Below are 17,614 nucleotides of genomic sequence, written 5' to 3' on the forward strand. Positions count from 1 at the left end.
TTTTGGTTTCTTATTTTAAATTATTTATTTTAATTTTATTTGTCATGACATGTATGTACAATAATAGCCGAATTTATTAGAAAAAAGTGCATCGTTAGATATTTTATCCTAATTTGATAACATCAGAATCGAAACTGTGCTATTACATTAAATCAGGGATCGGTGTTTCTAAGCTTTTACTCAAACTATTACTGCCGCGCGATACAGTCAAACTGTATCACCTCATAACCTTTGAAGTCTTTTCGAAGATTTTACCGGCCAATCGTTTGAACAGACACGATGCGCAGTTTGTAAAAATCTTACAAAATTCATGGGATTCGTTGATTAATCTACAAATTGCTGGATGTGCGCAAAAGAACCTGCAATGATTGAACAGAATATGTTTCGGAAACTGACTAAGACCGTGAATGGAATGAGTCTAAAATTCCATTGTTCTATTCTCCATATTGAATCAGTGTAAACAAAGCATCCACATTTTCTTTCTCTGATTCTTCTTGAGTGACCACATGAGTCACATCTTGATTCAGCAGGACTTGCTCAATTAGTATAGTTTCGGTATTCGCCACAGCTTCATCACTCGCGCTAATGTCTTCTCTAGGTTCATGAGAATCCGGAATTTCCACTTTAGTTTGATTACGTCTTCTTCTCGTCCTTGGTCGATCGCTGTGAATAGCCATGTGTCTCCTCAAGTCATATTTTCCGACAAAACGGGCATTGCAAATTTCACAACCGTATGGTTTACCGCCAGTATGAATCCACATGTGTCTCCTTAGTGCTGCACTGAATGTGAATGCAACTCCGCACACGGTACAAACGTATGGCTTTTCACCCGTATGAAGAAGACTGTGATCTTTTAGCGTAGATCTCTGATTAAATTGTTTTCCGCACACTTCGCACGTGTAACTTCTAGGGTTGGAGTGAATTCTAATATGGTTGAGCAAGTTCCCTTGCTGAGAGAAAGTTTTCATGCAAATCTCACATCTGAATGGTTTCTCGCCTGTGTGGACCCGCATATGTACTTCCAGTGTGCGATTATTCAAGAATCTCTTGTTGCAGATCTTGCAAGGAAATTTGGGTAAATGAAGACCTTGAGGATCAAGGTGACTGATCAAATGCCGTTTGTAATTGCCTTTGTGATTAAAAACTCTGGAGCATTGACTGCAGGCATAAGGAGATCCATGAATATGACTTGTGATATGAGTTTCCAGTTCATTCTTCATTTTAAACCTTTGTCCGCACTTTGGGCAACGATGTCGATAAAACTCTGCATGACTAATCATGTGCCTCTTCAGATATCTTCTCAATGCATACGCTTTATGACATATGAAACAAACATAAGGCAACGCGCCTGTGTGCAACTTGATATGAGACCGAAGTTCCCTCAGATTGTCACAGTCCTTTTCACAAACTGTACAAAAATATGGGCCGCCCGCTGGTACGTGATTATCCACAATATGGGCTAAGGCACCGGTCAATTCGCTATAATTTTGCATGCATAGACTACACTGATAATTCATCCCATTCTCTGCATTCCTAATTTCTTTGATTTTAACTATTGTATCATTCAAACTACCCAAAACATGGTCTTTCGGATCGATAAAGTAGTCGGAATCTTCACCGTCACTTCCTACTACAACATGCGTCGTTGCCTCGCCAGATTTGCACCTGTCATCAGTCTCCGAATCTTCTCCCTCAATAATTTCTCCAGTGTAAAACGTCATTGGCGTTGATGTTGTTCGATAGATTGTTGAATTCTTATCGCCATTGAACTTGTTTTCAAACCCCCAAGAATCAGACGAGCTTGTGTTTTCTCCGGCGTCGTCAGGATTAAACAGCATGTAACTCAGGGACGCAGAGGGTGATGGAATTACCCCCTCATCGGACATATGAACTAAAGCATATTCAGAAATCTCCGATTTAGAAGTACTTTCTATATCGTTCCTCATTCCCTCCTCACAATCAGCTGCTTCTTCGATTAATCCATCTGTTTGTACCTCTGGTTGAAAGATCCCATGTGGTTCAACCTTTACCAAAAGTTTTTCATTCTCTGTTAATTCATTGTGCCCTCTCAATTCCTGCACATAACCAACATCAATGAATTCCGCTTCATCTGCCGTATTCCGTGTGATATCGACTTGTTCAACCTTGATGAATTCGACTTCGTCTGTCCAAGGTGCCTGAACCTGAACGAAGAAAATATTCTTGAAGGCACAAAAAACAAAGCTGCCGGTATTGGGACTCAATGTCAACATACGAGCCATTGTCACGCATTACTGGTTCATCTATCTATGAATTCAACCAAAATTACTGCAGTTCATGTTGTATATGACTATTGGATAATTCTAAGATTTTGATCAACTAGTTTTTTGGAATAAAATACACTTCAATGAACTGGCAGATTGTTTACTTACTAATCTCATGTTACAGAAGGTCAACATTTAAATGTTCAATTTTGCAAGGTGAAATCAAAGAAGGAACATATTGTGTTTCATTATCATTTTGCAGTAGAGTGTCAATTATCCGAACTAATTGGGGCCGAGAACCATTCGCATAATCGAAAATTCCGTTAACCGAACAGTGTGAAAAAAAATGTTGATTCGTTCAATGTACATACATACGTATGTATTTGAAACAGATGAACTATCTTCTTATTCAAAACATAGTACTTTTGGTTAACAATATATAGTGTATAAAATATATGTATTGAAAAACAAGTGTCTGTACTAATATTGATATTTTATAAGTGACAGGTGTATATACATATTTGGTGTACTTCTTCGGAAAAAAGTCCACAATTTTTCTGTTTTACAACGGAAGCTCAGCCTGTTATTCGAAAAATCAGGAACTAAATAATCTTTTAGATAATTGACGTTTGGATAATCAACGCTCTACTGTACTTGACTTTTAGAGATTGTTTATCGCCAAGGTGAATGGCACCTAATATTTATATTAAGCCATGAATAGTCAACTTGAGCGATACCTTGTTCGCAGAATAATCTTCCACTTGAAAGATATTGCGTAGTTTTTTATCCGTAGCTTGAACTTGCATTTTGAAATCGTAAAAAGCATCCGTTCGGTATGCACACTTGGCGCATAGTTTGGCAGGAAGTCCATCAGATTTGTCTACCTAAAAACAACCATATCATTATGAAGTGGTATATGGAGAGAAAAAGAGACTGGGAGGTATGAGAAACAGAATCGATGATAAGTTAGCAGTAGTGATTGAAAGGAAGAAGGAGCAGTCTGACGAAACAAATCCTAACCTGAATCGAGGCTAACTCAGCTAGTTTGACGGGCAAATTTTTACTCCCCAACTGCCCGTCATACATGGGCATCAAGGCTACATCGGCTCGCATACAAGCGCGACACATATCGAGACTCGTCACCAAACTCATTATTTCCTTCCTCTGATCCAGGTTTTACGCTCGAAACTTTTCATCCACCATTAGTTTTCACGTACAGATCAATGTAAACAAAACACGACTACATAAGCACGACGATTGCAAGCCCCTCTCAAGCACTGTCAAGCTTCCAACCTCCCTGTGAACCCAGCAAAACCTAGCGATGGTGGCACATTTCGCTGGCACGCCTAGTGTAAGCCTGTTATCAGTATTATCACGGTCCTTGACTGTAGATTTTTAAAGACGGTCACTCTAATGCCATTTTGTGTGCTTACGGGACTGCGTGTTGTATGTGTACGACTCCCGCCGATAAAGAAGCTACCGGATCCCTAACACGGCTTCTTATGACCCTAGCCCCATTTACCCGTCGAGTAATCTTCACGAAAGTTGAAGTAGGGGTAACCGACTAGGCACTTTGCTTTACATCGACTTTCTAACAACAATCGACACCGAAGGTGCATTCCGATATTGGTTGGCGGCGCTAAGAACTCCCTAGGACAGAAGCAGAGCTACTCACAACTGCTCACAAACTCGGCAGCGTAAAAAAGATAAAAAAATTGTTGATCTACAATATTTCATGACAATTTCATACGTAAGGTTATTACAAAATAGAGATTTTCTATGTGAAAACATGTAAATTATTTGAGGAATGAAGTGGAATAGTGCAAGTTTGCGATCATTGTATTCGGTCATTTTGTTCGAAATTCGCCACGTGAGACATAAGGTAAAATAGTGTACGGAACGAAATTCTCAAAGTAACCAGATTCCGTGCACTAGAGTCAAATTTAGTATTTTTCTCGCTCTACGTCGTGATTAGCTGAGCACGTACTAGTGCGGCGGATTCTAATACAGAGCACAGGCGGTAGCACCACCTGTGGAAAAACGTCGAAGTGGGTGAAACGTACGTAGTTTGTAACTCTGGCGATTTGCAAGTGTTGGCTGGTAAAAGCAATGACGGTGGAGTTTCAGTCGGTAATGTTGAGTTACTATATTTCTTCGAAGTCTAAGAAAGAAAAGAGGGACATAATTATTTGGAACACGCAGTTCGAGACAGCATATTTCAATGAATCTTTCTGGATATTTTTAAACATATGACAGCGTTGTTCGACTCAGATGCATATGTGTCATACGTGCATAAAATCAATGCATCGATTTGTGTGATCGAATTAATCTATTTTAATAAGGTATATCCCTCACGGAAAAAACCTTCAACTTGGGTGTCACTTCGTCCCTCCAATTTTCTTCCAATGGGAATTTATCATTATTTATGCGCTGGGGGTACGAATTTAAACCTAATTTAAGCCAGTTGGCACGGCACACGAATATTTGTGTATAAAACTAATATATAAGGTGGTATTTTCATAAGTTGCCTAACTGGTAATACTTGAAGCTGATTTTGATAATATACAAAGATTGAGGGTGGATTTCGTAAAAATGGTACAAGTTTCAGTATCCTGTGGTAACTATTCGTTGAAAGTCGTGTTCCGATAGTATTACTGCTCGTTTTCGTCGTTCATCGATTACTCACGAAAGAATTAGGGGCATTAAAACTGCGAATAGTGTCAAAACTTCTGAACTTGACGAAAAATTAACTGATAATTTGAAACAGTAGTATTACATATATATACGTCGAGATCAGAAATTGAACTTATGCGAAACTAAAAATTAGGGAAAGATAGGCAAATAATGCACAGCGTGGATGCGCCCTTAATTAACAGTGAAAGTAGCAAAAAGATTGGGGTTGTCACTCCGAACAGAAGTCTCACAAGAAACCAATCCTCTTCTAACCCTTTATTGTCTGATGTTTTTGTGTTGACATGCTAACTGAAACATTACGGTTTTTGTGGTACGAGGGTACGTCGTCTAAAGTTTGATTGAAACAACGAATGAAAAAATGCTGTAGTACGTATCTAAAGAGCAAAATCCGCAATAACGATCGATTTAAACAGTATTGTTTATTTGTAAAAAGAACCGTAATGCGAACGGTGTTGTTACATAGTCAAGGAAAGTTCCCTCGCTCAGACCGATAAGTCAGAACGTGGCAATGAGGGTACGTTACATATTGACGTCACGCGCGTTGGAACGGCCGTGGACGTCCGATTCTTGTGACGTCATTGTCTTTTGCCGCACGAGCCGCCACGGTTTCCGCACTGTGTACTCAGTGGGAGACTATGAGACGCCTTCTTACGATAAGGAGACGTACCGCCCTTCAGGCTCTTTGTCGATGAAAGGTTAATTCGAAGTTGGAAGACGGCTTGTAATTCACAACGGTCGAGACTGCAAAAACTTGAATGAACCTAGCGAGGGCATTGATTGCTAAGCGTTCGTCCACTTCGCTCAAAAATGCTATGCTGAATGAGCTATGGGAGAATCTGGGTGGCGACTGTCTGGCACTCAAGCGGCGGGTGAAGGCGCAATGGCGATGAGGCAAGGAAGCGAAGAGACCCAGGAAGCGCAAGCGCCTGACGAGGTATAAAAGGTCGGAGGGCTCGCGGGTCGCGCCAGTCAAACCGCGGTACCGGTACCGCGATATCGCCAACACGCGGACATCCCTCCTCCAGCGCGTCGTGATAACGATGCTTTCTGGTTCCTAAATTTAAAAGGCTCGCCCCTCCTGAAGAACGCCATCAGCTAGTTCTCGGCCCCCCGGGCCCACCAAACTTCTGTACGTTCCCCGTTGCACGGTCGATTTTTATTAACAAGTTCATTCGTTGAACCTTTTAGATTGTGTACTATATGTATTTCAGTTTCGCTACGTAGTCTCGCCATCCCCGCATTTTAAGATACATACTCTCGTTCGTGCATGATGTTCGTTTCGTTTTCTACCCTCCCGCGCCGCACTCCGACACAAGTCCTCACCCCCCATGCCGAGTTCTCGCAAAGTCCAATTGTTTTCCGCTGAGGAGCTCTGCAGCAACTTTTCCGTTTTGGCATTATTAAAAAAGTAATCTACTCTCCGGTTGAAAAGTTTCCACTCGTCGTCAATTACAAGAAACTCATGTTGACAGGAAAAAAGGGACCTGAATCAAATCTCTTTGACTTATTGACTTGCATCTCACGAGGATTATTATCGCAAATAAAACGATTTGAAAGAAAGAGAAGTGTGGATGAAAAAAAAAAAAAGATAAAACGACAGCCTTAAAGTGGCGCACGGGAAAGAAAATGATCGGATTACAGTCTGTTTGTGAAGCAATATCTAGAGTGATGCATTAATGAAAGTTCAAATTCTGTTTCGTGACTGTGTCACATAGATCTTGTACAATACAATAGCTCGCATCCTCATAAGCTGTTGAAAAGCAGTCGTGGCTCATGAGAGAAATTTTCGGCTGGCTTATATTCGCGTAATTCTATGGACTGCAACTGAGGATTTGAATTCTTTTGCGACACAAAACAAAGGATACCCGGCAACACAATAGAAGTGAAGAATTACGGTAGCAGACCCATGTAATTGTAACGCGGCGTTGCAATGTCATAATTTGAGCAAGCGAACATTCTCGTGACTCGAGAACCACACACGTAAAAGTGGTCCTGTTGGTTGCAATGGGCTTCGTAGAAAGGTGATTCTATTTGCACTTTCAATTAGACTCTCGGACAAAGTGAATTGAAAATTGTGGTCGTTTATAACTCCGATGTCATTCGTCGCAACTGCCTGAATACAAATTTCGCGTCGGCATTGGCCACCCAACTGGTCGGTTATTATTATCGACAGTGCTTTGGGTGCTTCGGTTACACGTTGGATTTCATAATTTGATTAATTACCATTTATGCCTTGAATGATTGCACCGCCCGAGTTTTGAGCATTAAGCGTGATATCCCATTGATTCGGTATTAATTCGCCACGAGTTCGTATACCTGTACTGACTATTCGCATATATTATCATTGCTGAAATATAAGGAACAGTTCAGCAGGTGGCACGCTTTAAGACCCTTATATCAATATTTGCGATATTTCCTACAATTTCCCATAACCCCAAGCTCTTCGTGGAGTTTAATTATACATCTTCGAAATCATACCTACCACCCCCGATCCCTGCAGCGGCTGCGTTCATGCGCCGATCGAAAAACTTTCATTCGAACTTTCCTGATCTTTTCCATCTTTTCCCCGACCCCATACCCTTAAGTAGAGATGTTAGTGGCTCATGTGATGTAGATTTGATAAAATTGATTCAATCCCAAAGTTCTCAGCCGATACAAATTGTTTCACATGATAAAACAGTTACTATAACGCAGCAGAGAACCTTGCATGGCTTGGATAGTTCTTCGTTGTCCAATTTTGTGCTGTTGAAGGAGGGTTCCTTACTCATCAAAGTTAACTAGCGTAAACATATATGTTACATGAAACTACATTTTACATTTAAAGTTGTAGCTTGATACTGTACAAGTTGACAGGTTTTTAAGACAGCCAGGTGATTATTTACGGTGAACAAGGTCGAATGTCTTGGGCTCGAAGTATGTAGTAGATAAGGGATGCTATTCGTAAAGTTCAATTAGTAACGATACTGTCAACAGGTTTTATAACGGCATTACGATGACCTTACTTCGGAACTTTAGCTCTATCCGGCATGAATCTATAAGCCGTACCTAGGAAAGTACCATATTCCGATTCATGCGAAGCCGCGCCTGTCACGTATAAGTGAAGGATTACCTGCCTGCGTTGTAGGCATCGAAAATTCATTTCTCGTCGACCTCCAACACCTGGAAAGATCCTTTTCAACTTTTTACACTCATGAGACTCGGTTTCATCTGAATAATCAATACCGTTTTTCTCGGAAAATGGATACTCATCAATCTTGATCACAGGCTGACGACATATAGATTCAACGTTCGCCGGTGGCCCGAAGCTTCAAATTTCTAACATTTCGCATTTGCATAAACCAAATTGGTGAAACATTGAACTGTCAATGGAAGGCCGAGGCTGTGATGTGCAGCTCCTCATTTTGAACACTCGATTGCTTTGGCAGTTTGTTGGAATCCGTGCTGTAAAATATCCGCACGTTAGCCTCTCGCCATTGACGAAATAGGGCATTCGAGGTAATTAGTTGTCAATGAGTCGTCACTCGTCGCGAACTACGAGGCAAGTTAAGCTCGCAAAATCAGCCCAGCTGATCGATAAAACGATTCCCGCACATGTATGAGGCGTTGAAAATAGCTGCATGCATTGATAGGCCGTCACATCGTCAAAACGCAATTGCGAAAACTTGACGGAAAAATTTCAGCGAGTACAGAACCTCTCTCATTCTGTACTTTTATGGAATGGAAGTTATCGACCATCCGCTTAACATCACTGCGAAGCGACAATACCAACGCAAAGGCACAATCAGTCGAGTTTCGAGCGGATTTCTTCGGTGGCAAACAAGCCCATAAATACAGCTGTTGTACTTTCTCGTAAATATTGTTCCAGTCACGTCCGACTTAACACCCAGAAGATATTCTGCTGCGATCCGAAACCCCCATGTGCTTCCATCCAAATACGTGACTTCGGTTTCCCGCACACTCCACTGGCATACTTGTATATGTATACATCGAAGAATCGTCGTGCACATACCAAAATCCGGTCAGACTCGGCCTGTGGCAGAAACTCTTATTTCACCTATCTCAATGGTTGGTTAAGCTTTGATGAATTCTTTTGTTTTACTTATGTAACACGGACGACCGGTCGCAAGCTGGCCATTAGATCTCATGTAGGTATGTATTTGTCGTTTCCTGTCGGATCAACATCGACAGTCGATTGGATTAGGGATCAAAGGAAGTATAAAGAACACAGATCTACAACGAGATCCGCTTTCAAAAAATAAAATATTATAGATATGAATCTTTTAACGTGCCGAATCTATATCTGCTTTTCATTTTTTGCTATCACGTATATATTACACTAGCAGCCCATCCCGGCTTCGCACGGGCATATAATAATATAATAAAAGAAAATACACAATGTTTGCAGTGAGTTTCAAAAAAAATAACATTTATATTATTACATAATATTATTATATGCCCGTGCGAAGCCGGGATGGGCTGCTAGTTTTTAATAAAAGGACGCTTATTGTGACGTAACTATAAAAGATAGAGACATGCTGTCGCGACAATTTTTATAGATAGTGATGTGTCCTGAAAAATTGTGATATATCATTTTGTTCTATCATTAATAGTTTTCGCAGCGCACGCGATTGAAGGAAGTTTTTTGTTTATTTTTTTACAACTTGGGTTAGATTATTCAAGTTTTAGTAAGCATCCCTAATTTTTTTGAAAATGAAACACAGCCTATGTCACTCGGGAATAGTGTAGCTTGCCAACGGTGAAAGAATTTTATAAATCGGTCCAGTAGTTTCGGAGCCTATTCATTTCAAACAAACAAACAAACAAAAAATCAAATCTTTCCTCTTTATAATATTAGTATAGATAGACATAGATAGATAATTTGTTTCGTTTTTTTTTCGAATTTCAGAATTTGTTGTGTTTTATTTTTACGTTTACACTACTTTAATCTATTTAAACAGTATCCGTACATACAAAACCAGTTCGAATTCATAGGAAGAGAATTTAAAGGAGAAATTAGAAGGAAGAAATTAAAAGGAGATGTGAATCGCCGTGAAACTCTAATCCAAGATGTGAAACGAAAGAAAACTAAAGAATAACGAACTATACTAGCAGAGAGATGTTATAACGATTTCAATGTTTCAACTTTTTAACTTGATAACTATTTTTTTTATAAATATTGTTGCTATCATGTTTGATTATAATTTCTAAGCAAAAGTGGCGTTTTATTAAAAAAAAAAAGTAAATGAAAAGTATACGTGGTACATATTATTTATTACTATATTTCGATTCAAGAGCATCAAGTCTATTATAATTACACATAGTAATAAAAAGGAGAGAAAAGTTTATTTTGATAATTCACCTGTAACGCAAGACGTTACTGAAAAAACTCAGCGTGATAAGAGCATCCTTCTCAACTTGACAAGTTACGGTTCATTTGAATATTAGGCTTTTTCATGTTCCACCAAAATACCGCCGCTGTGAAGGGAACCACCCCGCGCTCAGTCGATGCAAAATTGTGAATTAAAGATGTGTCAGAAGTATGAGACACGGAAGACAAATTTACGTGTCACTTTCGCTGAGTGAATACAGACATCATCGCGCCGCAGGGGTTCAAGTGGGTAGGTCAGCGCAAAACACTACTCCGACATCGGTATTTATAAGGTTGGTTAGACTGTAAACAACTTCGAGGACACAGGATAGTGAATACTGGTCTTTTTCATCATGCTCACGATGTGAGAAAATCTGATTTCGTAGCACATGATTGCGAGACTGCACTGTATTGTGCACCGTGAATTCACTTCCATAACCCCACGACATGGAATCAATCGTTGAATGACAGTGCCGACTTCAGACATTTCGCTGTCCTACGCAAAGTCCGCTGTAGCCGCCCCTACTGGTCACAATCAGTCTCTAAGATCTTAACACGAAAGTCAAACAGTTGAGTTTTTCAAAGGATGTGGAAAATGATAATAATTTACATCCTTTAATCAATACGACATGTATTGGGTTTGATAACTTAACATAAAACATCAAATATGGTGAAATAAAAGAGGATTTTTCTTTCTCTTAACCCCTAAGGCTTACGTCTTCCACTATCGACACTTTGATGAAGCAAAATTATTGATCAAATCGTTTTATGACAGTGAGCCCATTATTTCGTCGTCTTCTCGACATTACTGAAAGTCCAAAGAGACAATTATTACCCATCGATGACCGCAGGTAGTTTTTTATTAATTTTAATTTGGAAAAAGATCTTCCTGCCGCTGCTATTGTGACTGGTAAAGTAAGAAATATGCGCAGAGCTATGAAAACATTTGAATAACCGGTAGCCATACCATTTTTGTGTATGTAATTTAGCACGTCGAATGGTGAAACGATCGATCCTAAGTCTAAATTTTGTAGCAAGACAAACTAGGCTCGTCACTCATGTTGATACCATCGATGTCGCAGTCGCCTTGGTAACTCAGTATGATTCGTAAGTCTTTACAATACTTCAACGCTATTTCTCTACCAATTTCTTTCATTTTTTGAAAATCATATAGGAAGCCGAAGTAATTAGTAAATAGATATGGTTGGTCCAAAGCCTTAATCCAGTGTCGTATCAATTGTAACGTTTTTATCCAACTGTTGACCGAGTTCCACCCATTCTTGATGCTTTATCAAATGTTTCCTGCTAGTATTGTGCTGAAAAAGAACCCTTGATAAATTTTTCCAATCCAAAAACTAGACTACTATCCGAATTGCTAAATAATTTACAACAAAAAGAAATTATCGAGTGATCTTTTTTAGACTAAACCAGCCAATTGCGATTGAGTTGCTCATCGTTTGGTAGAGGCCGCTTGTAATTTGACACCGTGAAACCCGTACGAAAACTCATTTTTTCGGAAATACGAAATCTCTGACTTGAACTGGACCTTTCTCAATGATGCGCTGACGAATGTCGTGCGTAATAATATTAGGCCAAACGGCAGAGTCGTCATTAATTAACTTGAGATCCACATTTTGTTGTTGATCACTCTCATTAACATCGCCTTCTTCTCCTACATAATTCAGTTCAATATCACTGGCAGCAGCAAACTCTTCAAGGCTTTGATTTAACCTAGTTTTTTGTTTATTTTCAACTGGTTCTGCTGAACCTACGTCACTTGTTCCGTGTACTTTTAATAACTTTGAGAATTCTATGTCATCCATAGACGTCTCGTAATCAATTTCTATTTGATTGGGATTGCAGGGCTTCAAACAATTTTCCAGGGAACCCGATAGTTTTTTTATCAACCTTCACCTTTGTTCTTTCATCGACTGTACAAATCAACTGGTTGGCAGTTTAGTGAATCGAAAAAATAACGATAGGCCAGGGGCCGCCCCGAAGATATTGCGCCCTGAGGCGATCGCCACACTTGCCTATTGTCTGAAGCCGGCCCTGAATAGTGGACGCGAAATCGATCGCAGAGTTTGAAGATTCTGAAAAACTAGAAGCGAAAATCCAGTTCTAAATTGCGCATGATCGAAGCTATAAATCTGGGCAGTTTTTTCACCTGGGTTGTCAAGATCCCCCCACCTGACTAATTTCGCAGACCCGTTTCTCCAGGGGGACCTTGAAGTGAGTCGCACATTGCCTAACCTCCCAAAATCGATGAAAAAATTCCATTAGACCAGCCGTCCCCTGTTCCTGTCGCAGCTGTGAAGATCTGGATAAAGACCAAAGTGGGGCATCCTCACTGATGTACCACCCTGACAAGGACGAATGGATGAAACTTTGATTGGTTACTCGGAGTTGATGATATCCAACCGAACTAACCTCGTCCCACCAAAGTTGCCGATACAATCTCGTTCCTGGAGTCTTGTATAAGTAAAATTTTCGCAATATTCAGGTGTCCTTGCCTTCACATTTGCTCAGAGGTACACGATATCTGCAACTCTTAGCCCTCGATACGTAATACATCGACGGAATGTCAACATGTTACTTCTGCTCGAAGAATCTTACAACATTACGCAATGAAAAAGTTTAACGATTATGAGGTGACTGGGAACATATTTCCATGCTGCCTTAATAAATCTACGTTATACCTTAAATTCCAAAAATAGGTACGACTAAAATTCGGTGGTCACTCTATACACTCGTATTTTCACATTCCCGTACAGCACCGTAATCCAATCGTAAGGTTCGTCGGTCTCCTCAAGGCTTGGAGTTTGTCGTAGCAGCGTCATCATTGCGATCAAATGCTTACCGAAGGTCGACGTTGAATTATCTTGCGGTCAAAACTTTCGACGATATAAATTAAATTAGCTTTGGCGTTAATCCACTCAAGTGTACCCAATTCCTGCAGGCATGTCGTCAGCGAAGAGATGCAGCTGATTTCATTCCAGACATTGTTCTGATCAATTTTTCCCAATCTTCTACAGAGTCCTAACTTCACTTGATCAACGACAATCATGAGGCCCTGAAATCGCAAATTATAGCCGCATAGAAATAAAAAAAGCGGCTTTAGTTTGGCCGTGAGCCAGCCCTCGAACTGCCCGTTTTCACACTGTAGGTTCCAATTTCACAGAAAAAGTAAATATTAATATCCAATTCGAATTTCAAACTGCAAATTCAGAATCGTGTTTAACGATTTAAAAGCCCTCAGGTACCATATTATATGAAAATATGACCATTATTTATATTTTCCCGCCATTACAAATTTTGGAATTCTAATCTTGGGTTCGTTATTGTTGACCCAAAAACCTCCGAATGCTGATTTCTACTAAAAACCGTATATATAAAAAAAAAATTCCACCATATTGGATTTGCCATTTTGGATTTTGCAAATCTAACCTCAGATTCATGATCGACGACCCAAAACATCTTACATCAGTACCAATTTTCATTCGAATCCATTCATCCGTGCTCAATGTATTACAATTTCTCATACATACGTACATACGTACACATAGACGTCTATCCGAAAATGGTCGAAAGTGATTTTCTAGATCTCGAAACTTCAAAATCTAGTGAAAACTCAACTTTTTATTTTCTGAGTGATCACAATAACTTCCTTTTTTCTCTGAAAACAGAGACATGGGAAATTAAATAACCGTTCATTTTCGAAAGGGATCATAACTCTATAATATAGCGATGCCATCACATTCCACTACGACGTCATCCCGGGTTAACCGTTATGAGCCATTTGCTTTATTACCCTCAAAATTGATGGATTTCATAATTCCACCCAATTCCCATCATCCCGGGAATCGGGATCTCTGTTTGTCCCACTCTGCTGAATATAGCCCATTTTAAAATGGATGAACGAAACGTACGAAAAAATATATCAGCACTTTCAGAGAGTACTAACGGTATATTGTATAACTCGGTCTTTTCGGGCCGAATGTAAGCTTGCAATATGAGTTGTAGGTGAGCCGAAGACAGGTATTGCAAATACGCGAGGCGAAAAAACCGTTACCTTCTTTTTGCACACAATTCATTGCATAACAAAAATGTGTTACACGTTCTTTCACCAAGCACAAAATTGAGGTTAGTGTAACGTAATATCAGATTTGTTCGCAACAGCGCATGGGCGTGGTGCAGAAAAGACCCTTTTTAACTCCTAGGACTTAAAAGTGGTCTTTTCGGTATTTCGCGCATACGCATCCGCAGACTCACTCGACCGTCATAGAAACGGGTACTTTGTGTACGGAAAACACGCATGGAAAAACGAGTGAATTATGCTCGCGTTGTATAAAATATATTTTTCGTAACACTCGCAACGAAAAACCTCTTTAGCGCTCCATCCTTAAGCCATACAGGCAGGCGAAAATATAGCCCTTCGTTAACACCGTGCGAGGATATTTTTCGATAGCACACCAGAGAAGCCCCTCCATTATACGAGTGTGACAAAAAATTACATGCCTGTCAAATGTTGAAATGGGTGTAACTCGTGTGACGGAGCTGCACTCGCCCTTTGGCTCATGCGGCAGTTACACTCGTTCTGCGCGAATCGTCACTAGGGGTTCTTGTACAGAAAAATACCATTAGCTGTTTATTACGTCTCCCTGGATTCCATGAGCAGGGGAATTTTTTTCGCGAGATCCCCGCTTCTCTTCCGTCGGTTTGTCTAATGCCAAGCCTCTTTCATCTTTGCTTTCTTGCGCGATGCTAAAGAGGCCATGCTTTTCAACAAGGCGTGGCAGCACAGTTGAGGTTTCTTCCAGAGATATTACTAAAAAAAATGTGTACTCAAATTTTTTGAGTACCTATAACCAAAAAATGTCAAAATTTCTAAACAGAAGTTCAGCTGGTCTGTCTATCGAAAAACGATCATATGCATGTGCGACCATTTACAACATAAATTTAAACATTCGGGGAACGAAACTGCGTCCGTCCGTTGGCAATAAAATCAAGATTCTGTCATAATCAGAAATATTTCATGCTTTAGGTAATACAATTTCCTTGTCGGCCAGCTTCGGAAGACGTCAATTTAATGAGAAAACTTTTCATCTCGCTTGTCTTGCGGCAACCATCATCTTCCGGAGACAGCTGCTTTCTGCTGTACAGCAGGATCGGAGAAGGGATTAATTGCTCCTTGGGGATGATTCACTTTTTGCAGAAGGTTGAAATTGAGGGTGGCGGGTTTGGGGGGCTGAATCCATCTCGTCAATTTGGCGACACGTTCGCAATAGCTTGATGTTCAATAATCGATTCATTAGTGCAGACTCAAGAGAAGGGCGAGGTGAGGAGAGCCAAAAGGAGAGAAGAGGAGAGGAAAGAGAAACTGACTGGTCCCAAAGCTCACCGTTCTAGCATGAAACGTCTCCCGTCTATGATAACGTAGTGTGACCTAGTGAAAAGTCTTCGTAACGCTGTAACCGTTTCACCCTGTTCCGTCCATTCCGGTGCGTTTAAATCGCAATTCACGCTGAGGCCCTTATTCTGTAACTCTTATGACCCATCGCGCATGAACCAATCAGGAACCAGCTGTAGGCGGAATGTGGATATTCTGTACAGATTGTCTTTCCCGCTTTCTATATCGTTGACCAAAGAGAACCCTTTTTACACATCGCTAGGCTAGCCAAGGGTTGTCTATCGATTTCGCTCTGGAGTTCGGTCAAGCTGGAGCTGAATGTGAAATTCGGTAGCAAATAAGTTTAGTTTACACACCCGGGTATAAAGGCACCGAACAAATGTGTTTCAATATTGATCCTTCTACAACTGCAACTGGTTTTCTACCAAAGTACAAACACACACTTTTTGCCAATCATTCATTATGCCTATCCGTTCGCTGGACATGTTGTTTCACTTTTGTTTGTAAAAATTTTCGCTTGCATTAATCGTTCACTGTAAAATACATTTAACGTTTGTCAGCGTTTAAAATTGAATCCACGATCCCTCGAGGGCTACATTTGATTTCACTAGAAGTTTAAAAAATTTTAAAACAAAGTATACTCTGTTTATTCTCGAAGAATATAGGTGTTTCCATTGACTAACGGTTTCGTTGTGATACAATAAGGTACGTGAATGGATATATTGAGATGATGCTGGATGTTGTACAAGATAGTGGTACAATTGAACAAACGGTATGCCTTTGGTTAGCTCTTTTTATCAACCCTTAATCATTGGTCCATTTCGATTTCCACATCAGCTAGCAACAGAAAATATGGGGAAAGAAAATGATTCTGGAAGGATGAGCTTCGTGGCTATAAGAATTTCTTGGATGTTCACGTGTTCACAGAACTGTGAAAAGTTATGCCATAGTCAGCTTTACGGACGTTTATCGATACCAACATTTCCAGTCTTATCGTCATTGTATTATCTTTGCTGCAAGTTTGCCCGTGAGCAGATCGTCTGATTCTAATCGTATTCTTCTTTATCTTAGTACAAGTACGAAGAGAATCGGTTTATCGATCCACCAGAAACTTGTGCAAAGGACCCCGTACAATTCATACCTCCAGCCAAAATCCAACTAATTATTCCTCCTCACGAAAATCTCTTAAGGGTTAAGAAGAATTTGTTTTCAAGTGGGTTTTGAAATTTTTTTCTCCTATTAGGCTGTAATATACGCTGAATTGCAAAAAACGTCAAGACATGCTGCCAAACTGCCGATACGATAGTGCTTCTACAATAAGTGCGAAATGTGTTTAGCTGATGCAATCTAGCCAGTCAATGTTAGAAACGAATGAAACCGTCTCCTTCACGTCACTTTACGAAGATTGCCAACGGTCTGGTCGATCCTGATATGACTCGAATCTGTAGCCGCGAAATGGAATCCAGTACCCGAAAGCCCCAAGAGTGCAATGAAAACGTTTCGATATTGAGAAACACGATGATTGGCTAAGGCTCGCTGAAAACAGATCTGGAACACCGCGTTGTCAAATCAATTGGCTAGTTTGGTATTATTCAGTAGTGGCGTACATTAATTAGTAACCTTAAGATAGACCAGTAGTCTGAAATTTATAGTACTACTGTGATAAACAATATTCTATTTTAGTATCCATTTTACCTAACCAAAACAACCGGGAAATATGCGGAAAAACAATTTCCTATATCTCAATGACCAGCTGTACTGGATTAAATCAATAACTTGCGGACAAAAAAAGAAAATAGATCGCCGGGGAGTGAGCATAAATTGCTCAAACGTGGTAAACAAAATTGAAACAGTGTTACGTCACTTTTACACTGAAAGTCTGTACATGAATTGGAATTG

The 17,614-nt window shown here is 40.0% G+C and overlaps 2 protein-coding genes across 2 annotated transcripts in view; one reads left to right on the plus strand and one right to left on the minus strand.

Moving 5' to 3' along the window:
- LOC124218891 (metabotropic glutamate receptor 7) overlaps positions 1 to 17,614 on the plus strand; it is an 83,658-nt gene that overhangs the window by 602 nt on the left and 65,442 nt on the right. The window lies entirely within an intron of this gene.
- On the minus strand, positions 23 to 3,645 carry LOC124218894 (uncharacterized). Its single transcript, XM_046625801.2, has 3 exons — positions 3,264 to 3,645; positions 2,981 to 3,127; positions 23 to 2,183 (listed from the first exon to the last, which is right to left on the minus strand). The coding sequence occupies exons 1-3, from the start codon at positions 3,393 to 3,395 to the stop codon at positions 435 to 437; spliced, it is 2,028 nt and encodes a 675-aa protein (XP_046481757.1). The 5' UTR covers positions 3,396 to 3,645; the 3' UTR covers positions 23 to 434.

The sequence above is a fragment of the Neodiprion pinetum genome, chromosome 5, assembly GCF_021155775.2.
Source record: "Neodiprion pinetum isolate iyNeoPine1 chromosome 5, iyNeoPine1.2, whole genome shotgun sequence".
NCBI lineage: Eukaryota > Metazoa > Arthropoda > Insecta > Hymenoptera > Diprionidae > Neodiprion > Neodiprion pinetum.

Coding starts and splice junctions, on each gene's coding strand:
- LOC124218894 (XM_046625801.2), bottom strand. CDS start 3,395: ATGAGTTTGGTGACGAGTCTCGATATGTGTCGCGCTTGTATGCGAGCC. Junction 3,128..3,263: donor CTGAGTTAGCCTCGATTCAG/GTTAGGATTTGT, acceptor GGTTGTTTTTAG/GTAGACAAATCTGATGGACT. Junction 2,184..2,980: donor AAGATTATTCTGCGAACAAG/GTATCGCTCAAG, acceptor TTCTTCGTTCAG/GTTCAGGCACCTTGGACAGA.